Source organism: Scleropages formosus, chromosome 9, assembly GCF_900964775.1.
Source record: "Scleropages formosus chromosome 9, fSclFor1.1, whole genome shotgun sequence".
NCBI classification, from domain to species: Eukaryota; Metazoa; Chordata; class Actinopteri; order Osteoglossiformes; family Osteoglossidae; genus Scleropages; species Scleropages formosus.
In genome coordinates this window covers 19217050-19225597 of record NC_041814.1, presented here as the reverse complement: position 1 = coordinate 19225597, position 8548 = coordinate 19217050, and the positions used below count along the sequence as shown (strand labels likewise).

Below are 8548 nucleotides of genomic sequence, written 5' to 3'. Positions count from 1 at the left end.
ATCAGCCCCGTCTGAGCCGCGGACCCGCAGCACACCGCACGCACCTCCTTTTGTGTTTCCGGGCTTCTCGTTGTCCTTGGCGCTCTGGGCCGCGGGCTGAGACGGCTCCTGCTCCGCCATGTACTGGGCCGCCTTACCCTCCTCAGGCTCCAGCTGGGGCATCTCCTGCGACACCTGCGTGATGCAAGCACGCAGCAGACGCGTTTGCATACGCGCCGGCATGAGATCAGGACGCATGTGCTGCAAGACAGGCTCATCTGCGCCGTACAAGTACAGCTGTCACGACCAGAACGCTGGGAAACGGGAGCATCCTTGCCAAAAATGTATTAGTAATACAGGTCCACCTGCTGGACACACACAGGGTACCTGAGGTCCGCCAGAGATTACCAGGTTATTAACAGCGGTCACGGCCGTCTGCCAAATGTCATGCAAAAGCTGCTCGTCCGGGTGCGCGTCTGTCGAGGCGTTCGGCTGTATCAGCGCGGCTTCTCCCGACCGAGGTCTCCGTGGGATCAGATGGGAGGAAACTGGAGTCAATGTTTGACAGAATTGTAAGAAATTGGCTGAAAGAAATGGGATTCACATACAGAAAAGCCAAATGAAAACCAGCACTAACACCTAAACAGAAAAAAACAAGGTTACAGTGGGCTAAAGAGAAGCAATCATGGAGTGTGGATGACTGGATGAAAGAGATATTCAGTGATGAATCACGAAGTTGCATTGGCCAAGGCGATGATGCTGGAACTTTTGTCTGGTGCCATTCTAATGAAACATATAAAGATGATTGCCTCAAGAAAGCAATCAAATTTCCCCAGTCATTTATGATATGGGGTTGCATGTCAGGTAAAGGACCAGGTGAGATGGCAATCATGACCTCAGCAGTCAATGCCCAGGTGTACATTGAAATTTTGGACACTTTTCTCATTGCATCAATAGAAAATAGGTTTGGTGATGATGAAGTAATTTTTCAGGATGATGATGCATCTTACCACAGAACAAAGAGTGTTAAAGCTTTTCTTCAGGAATGGCATATCAACTCAATGACATGGCCAGCAAACAGTCCAGATCTCAATCCGATTGAAAATTTATGGTGGAAATTGAAAAAACTGGTCCATGACAAGGCTCTATCCTGCAAAGCTGATCTGTTATCGGCTATTCGAGAAAGTTGAAACCAGATTGATGAAGAATATTGTTTTCCTTAGTGAAGTCAATGCCTCAAAGAATCCAGGCCATCATAAAAGCCTGAGGAGGACCGCAAAGTATTGACTGTATTTTTTTGTTGATGATTCCATAATTTTTTCCTCTACTTGATTTGGAAAAAAAATTGCCATTAATTAAAGTAATTTAATTTGATTTGTTTGAGGTATGTTCAACAAAGCCAGAATGTCCAGCTATTAAACAAAAAATGTTTTGTGTTGTATCTGTGATTTGTTTATTTGCTATGAAGTAAAAAAGTTGGGTAAACATGCTCAAAGTGTGGTGATTCCATAATTTTTGCCAGGGGTTGTAGAAATGAGCTTATTCTGTGAAGTCACTATGAATCAGGGGTTTTTGACACATGTGGACATGATTGAGTCCCAGAATATTGTTTTAGCATCATGTACAAACAATTCACAATCTTCTGAATTTTGTCTATGTTTAAAACTAGTGGTTCCATGTCCTCGCTCAGTTTTGCCATAAACTGTATTCTGTTTATTTTGGGTGGAGAAAATAGTAGCATAGGCACTAAGTTTAAATGACAATGCAATATTTCCTAGTTTTTACACATTTAATAAATGCTCTTATGAGGATAAACCCATTTCTTAGGACTGTCTAAGCTTAAACAGTAGTGTCAATATTAAATTTCAATATCAGGAAGTAATGGTACTAATAATACAGGTCTTTTTTTAAAAAAAAAAAAAAAAATCCTTAAAGTGAAACCGTTAGTGGTTGTGCGCTTCAGTTTTCACATCTACGGCATGGGTTCAGACTACCTGCTTATCTGGTTCCTTTTCACAAGTTTTCAGGAAGTACTGTGTAATGCAACTGCTTCCTCTGTCTGTACTGACAGCCCAAGACTCGCTTCTGACCGTTTACTCACGGCTGAGTCGATTCCAGCTACGTTCAAAGGCAGACATGGACAAGGTGGATTTGCTATTTGTCGTGTACCTGATGTTCTGGTCACGCTGCCAAACAGAATGTAAACAAGGTAAAGTTCCACCTCATCGTTTCATTGACAGAGGCTTCGATTCTGACTGTACCCTGTTGTACAGGAAAATCATGTATAGATGTAATCATACAAGTGGTGTAATTAGTTTTGAATGTGTATTTAAGTGATATTTTACCTAAAAAGTAAGGCCCAGATAAAGGGGAAGCTGCGGAACGACATGTGATATGCAAGGTTTTGTTTTCGCTGAGAAACACTGCTGTGGAGTTTGCGCCCAGCTGACTGTTCACCTTTCCTCAGCGTCTTTGCACTTTGCTGCCTTGGGTGACTGGGGGGGCATTCCAACGTACCCATTCTCCACCCACTTGGAGAGGGCAAACGCTGCAGAGTTGGCGAGGGTCACAGAAACCGTGGGCCTCGACTTTGTTCTCGGCCTAGGCGACAACTTTTATTACGGCGGGGTGACGGACGCCGAGGACTCTCGCTTCAAAGTGAGTCACTGTAGCCCGTGTAGGGTTTTCATTCTACTGTTACTTTCTGACGAAATGAGCTACTGATTTGTCATACAGAACATCATTACGCAGTGTCAGGTGAGGTATTGTGACCTCTTATTCAAAGAAATTTGAGAACTGGGTTAAACAGCGACACGGAAGCTGGATCGAATGTATGACTTTGTGAGAGCAAAGTATACTTTGACGGAACAAAGTGTTGTAATCCTTCCTTATCTGACTGAAATGAGCCCTGTGCCATCTGGTGTGAATTATGGCACATAACTTTCTCTTGCAATTATTATAACCTTGGTACACATGTACACACACACACACACACACATTTTCTGAACCACTTGTCCCATACGGGGGCACGGGGAACCAGAGCCAACCCAGTAACACAGGGCGTAAGGGGAGGGTACACCCGTCCGTCACAAGGCACCCCAAGCGGGACTCGAACCCCAGACCCACCAGAGAGCAGGACTGTGGTCCAACCCACTGCGCCACCACACCCCCCTCACCTTGGTATACAATGAATTAAATTTTAATTTCCAAGGTCAGTCTTGAGCACGTTATACCACCCAGTGTGATTGCGCAACAGGATCATTGCATTCAAATTCCTTTTGATTTCAGTAAAACATCCCCTAAGTTGTGACCTATAAAGCAGCAAGTGACATAGTGGTTAGGTCCATTGCCAAAAAAGCACCAAAAAAACCTTTTCATGTTAAATCGGTATTGGGGGACAGGGGTCATGAATACAACAGCTTTAAACACAGTTTGCACGTTGGCTCCTCAATCTATAAACACAAGTGAGACCAGAAATCTGTTCTTGTTTTTCCAGGCTCCACAGTGACTTTTACCCCTCATTCTCAGTGAAAAAAGTTTAATGAAACACAATTCTTGGTTTATGTTCTGTAAAAATGCACATACATCTAAATAAACACCCTATCAAACTTTCTGAAAATAGAGATATTTTGTTTGTACAAACACCTACTCAATTTCAAGTGTTGACAACTTCGTCCCATAAAAATGCAGCATCCCTTGTACTGATTGTCAAGACTCAAATGGCAGATGCAAGCCGGAAACTATTCTGTTTGTTCGTGCTTTGCTGCCATCTATCAGCTCAACAGGTGAACTCAGCTGCCATCTATTAACTCAAGAGTAAACACAGGACATGTTTGCATCGCAACAGACAGGTTTTGGAAAAGTGGGGGAAAATCATTAGGAAAATAATCACTCGCTGTTTATAACCGAAGCAGGAAACATACGTGTCTCCCATAGCTCAATATTTAGGGACACTTTATTGTTGATGACTTGTCTGGCCAGAAGAGGGCCATGTGTGACATGCCATAAATCATAGCTTGATACTATTAAGTTCAAGTTTATGCCACATGCACTGATGGTTCATCACTGATGATGGTGTGAAGAGTTCTCTTGACTCAAAATTAACTGCTGTCTGAATTCTACCTCTGCAGACAACTTTTGAAGAAGTCTTCAATCAGTCATCGCTGCTTAGACTTCCATGGTATCTTGTAGCAGGAAATCACGATCATCTGGGAAACGTCTCAGCACAAATAGCTTATTCCGCAAGATCCGAAAGATGGTGGGCTGCTTCTCTTGACCACTGGAACCATTCTCTAAGCAAACATTCCTGTTTCTCATCGAGTTTTTTAATGCAATGCGTATGGTTTCCTTTATTTATCGCACTTGCTCATCCTCAGGAACTTCCCTGACCTGTACTATGAGCTCCAGCTGAAGATCCCACAGACCAACTCCTCTCTGACCATCCTCATGATTGACACTGTGACGCTGTGTGGAAACACATACGATTTAACTCAACCACAGCGTCCGGAGAGTCCTAAAGCCGCCGCCAAACAGCTCCAGTGGATAAACACGCACTTGGAAAACTGCAAGTAAGATTGTTGCCCGTGACCTTGTAGAGCCACATGTTGGATGCACTCCAGAAGCTTTTCCCCGTTACGAATGTAAGCCAGCACAATAAACAAATTACTCTACATGTAAACACTGACTCCTCCACATCTTAATAGGAAACAGGTAAATACGAGATCCAGAAAGTCGTCTTCGTGTTGAAAGCATAATATGAGAAGAAATAGCACGATTGCAGGGATACTGTGTGTAGAAGCAACGTGGTGCTCCATTCAGCAGTGTGTCCTGGTGCAGAACCCACCCTTGCCCTTATGTTCTCTTTGTCTGCATGCTCTTTCAAGAGCCCAGAAGGTGAGCTGAAGTGGGTATGTCTAGCAATGCCTGACTGAGCCATGTAATTCAGCTCCTGTGGGAAATAAAAGCCTGCAGCATAATAGAGGGGTTCCTGGGCAGAGCCCTGCGCTACAGGAGTCTCACATCAGTCGCCTCCTCTGATTATGTGTTTGACGTAAGATTAGAACTCACCAGTGTAAGGCTTCTTCTTTTTTTTTTCCCCTACCAGGAAAGGAGTTTGATTTCAAACTTTTAAATGCTGAAATTACACGGCATTTAATGTTTCAAATAGTGAGCTGAATAAGGTACTGTAGTTCGCTGCGCTTTGGGTTCGAAAGGGGCGAATAAGGATGAACGGACAGCGTTCATTACGAATGTTTATTGGAACACTGGCACACAGCGAGAGTTATAGGTGCAAACACAAGGAAATAATGCTCTTGATCCAAGGACCCCTTTTCCTCAAGAAGTTCCACTTAAAGCCAATTGTCCCAGTCTGCTTAGCACCTCTTACACTTTCCTTACTCCTGACACTGTCCAACAGACACTCGCTCCCTTATATTCCCCGTGAGCCCCCACAGCGGTTGAACAACTAATTCACATTTTACCCAGAATTCTCAGCTATTTCCAAGAAACCCATTTTCCCGCTTAAACATGACACTCCCCAGTAACGCGGGTCGTTACAGTACTTTAATAGCACAGCGGGCAATGGTAATATCTCATGGCTCCCTGGGATGTAGGTTCAGTTTGGGTTTGAATCCAGCTCAGTCTCTGTAGGGCTGCACGTTGTCCCTGTGTTCTTGCAAGTGTCTCTCAAAGACGTGTGTCAGGTGAATAGGTGAGTCTACTGAATTGCCTGTAGTGTGTGTGTGTCTATCACTGTATGAGTGCATGTATGTGATTTGCCCTGCAATGGACTGGCATCCTATTCAGGATGTAGCCTTTCTCTATTTCCCAGGATAGACTTTGTATCCCTGCTCTCACAAATTAGACCAGCATTTACTAACAATGAATGAGTGAAATATGATTCTTGGGGAACTCGTGAAAGGAAGTGATTTTTTTGCAGGTTCTTCTGGTCCTTTTGTGATGTAGGAAAATGGATAGGGGTAGGAAACTGGTTTTTATGTCTCTTGATGTTACATGATTACGTGTTAGATTCATGTTTCTTTGCACCATGCTTGGCTCCCACAGGTCGGAGTTCCTGGTGGTCGCCGGTCACTACCCCGTGTGGTCGATAGGTCACCATGGACCCACATGGTGCCTGGTGGAAAAGCTGAGACCACTGCTGAAGAAACACAATGTGACACTGTATCTAAGCGGCCATGACCACAACCTGCAGGTCAGGCTTCCTCTACCAAGTCTTGTGACACACAGAAATTCTTCACATTCTTCTGCATGTGATGACATTTCTTCTCACTCGTCTACATCAAATTAAATATGACACGTGCCAATATGCTGTGATGTGCTCTGTTCAGACAAAGAATTCATTGTTAAAGGCACCTCACAGAAAGTCTAATTCATCCCTGAATGCCTTTTTGGCTTTTCATCTGGATCCAAATGTATCGTGTTGCTGTTGCGCAAGCACTTTGGATAGTGATGCTGAAATTATGCGTTGACTTTCTGGGAAAGAGCTTTATGAAGCCAGAATGAACAGTGAAAACATTTCTGAGCTGTCACTTCATTTCTGATTATCTGGTTGCAATGCAGTGATTTCTTCTGGGTCTCAGATGAGTTTAAATCAGTGACACAAATAGCTGCTATACCTGTGAGATTCAGAAAAAGCCTTACTTTTGCCTGCTAGTGTTAAATCCAGTGCTGCTGTATCAAGACAATTTATAATATTTGAGCTAATCACCAGTTATACTTTATCACTTTTACATCATGCAGTAGATGGTGTAGGAACTAGGGATGTGGTCTTGCACTCCAGATTTCAGGTTCCGAGTTTAATTCCCACTCCCGTTGCAATACCCTTAATCAAGGTGCTTAACCCTAAATTAATAATACAAGAATATCTGGTGGTATAAATGAGTAAATTACCTCGGACAAAGATTTCAGCCATTTAAAGAACATCAATCATATTTGCATGATATCTTCATTTGCTGCAGTACTAGTCTGAGGGAAGGTCATCATGAAGAAAATTAAAATGAACTTTTGTGGTGGCACGAGTTTCTCCGCGATGCTGTTTACAGCCCACATAATCTGTTGTTGAACAGGAAACAATGTATTTCACTAATTCTGTTTTCAGTTCATCCAAGAGGAGGACGGCAGTGCGTATGTGGTCAGTGGAAGTGGAAACTTTGACGACAGGTCAACGTACCACCGGAAAAATGTTTCAGCTTCATGGCTGAAGTTTTCAAGCACTGTCAACAACACCTCCGTGGGCTTTGTTTATATTGAAGTCACCGAGCAAAAAATGCTCATCACTTACATCCAGACAGATGGAAAGTGTGTCTATCAGACTGCTTTGCCAAAACGCAAAGTGTGACAGAAGCGAATCAGTTTTATTTTTCAGTAAACATTTCAATTTTAAATTACTCTTGTTATTATTATGACGTGATTTATTCTGCAGTGAATTGATGATAACGCAGTTGAATGAGTGTACATATTTAATGATTTGTTATATTTGAAATGTTTCAACTTATTTTTTATCATCCTGTAAAACTAATATTTTTGTACAAAATCCTCTTACTGTTTCATCACAAGAATTGTCATGTAACTGAATGCACTTTGTTGCGTATGCTGTGGTCATGCGTTTAAAATTCCCATGACAGTGATGTTGGGAATTGAGAAGAGGGCAAGTTAAAAATTGAAAAATTAAAAAATTAAAAAGTTGAAAATTCATTCGTCTGTACGTGTAACTCACCTATAGGTGGAACGACAATGAAGTTGACTTTGACTTTAAGGTGGAGCAGTAAAATGTTTGTAGTGTAGAGAAAAAGATTCTGAAGTTGTCTTAGTTTCAAGAGCATTTAAAAAAATAAATATTGGTTTATTTTTTAGCAGACACAATGATTCTTGACTAGTATTTAGCTGATGCCGTTGTTTACAATGTTAGATACACTGCACTAAACAACCTACAATCATTTGCCCATTTACTGTATGTATGCAGCAAAGCAATGTAACACACATCAATTTGAATGAAGCACGTTTGGACTGTGGAAGGAGACCCATGCGAACAGAGGGAGAACATACACCCTTCATAGAGACTGAAACAGATTTAAACCCACAGGGGCTGAAAGTCTCCAGCGCTACCTGCTATAAAAGTTGAAGGTATTTGGTCAAAACAATTAAATTCTATCTGCGTAATAATATAAATATAGTATATTTAACAAAGTAGTGAACAATACAACTCCCCAATAATTAACACAACATATAAGAGGAAATGTGTTGTACAATATCTGTACAAACTACAATCTAATTCTTTTTCATCTGGTACTCACCCACTATTGATAAACTCTTATCCATTCAGGGTTGCGGTGAATACTAGAAATGTTATACATATTCACCTGTAAAATATTTCATATGTAATTTGTATTGATATTTAAACCGTATTTATAAGAATAAATGTACAGTTTCTAAAATTCCCTTTAAAAAAAAATCTGCTGTTAATGAGTATAGAGATCAAGATTCATATCAGTTCAGATAAGTTTCTTATCTGGATTCTCCTCATAACTCAGGAAGTCTGGAGCAAAAAGCT

General features: G+C 41.7%; 1 protein-coding gene across 1 annotated transcript; it reads left to right on the top strand.

Moving 5' to 3' along the window:
• Positions 1-1997: 1997 nt before the first annotated feature.
• LOC108935441 (tartrate-resistant acid phosphatase type 5-like) lies at positions 1998-7338 on the top strand. The gene is made up of 6 exons (XM_018754027.2): positions 1998-2188; positions 2447-2637; positions 4110-4237; positions 4356-4547; positions 6043-6190; positions 7097-7338. The coding sequence occupies exons 1-6, from the start codon at positions 2020-2022 to the stop codon at positions 7334-7336; spliced, it is 1068 nt and encodes a 355-aa protein (XP_018609543.1). The 5' UTR covers positions 1998-2019; the 3' UTR covers positions 7337-7338.
• The last annotated feature ends 1210 nt before the right edge of the window (positions 7339-8548 follow it).

Excerpts from the sequence above, each read along its gene's own strand:
- LOC108935441 (XM_018754027.2), top strand. The coding sequence starts at position 2,020 with ATGCAACTGCTTCCTCTGTCTGTACTGACAGCCCAAGACTCGCTTCTG. Across the intron at positions 2,638-4,109 it reads CCGAGGACTCTCGCTTCAAA|ACAACTTTTGAAGAAGTCTT; the intron begins GTGAGTCACTGT and ends CTACCTCTGCAG. Across the intron at positions 6,191-7,096 it reads GCCATGACCACAACCTGCAG|TTCATCCAAGAGGAGGACGG; the intron begins GTCAGGCTTCCT and ends TTCTGTTTTCAG.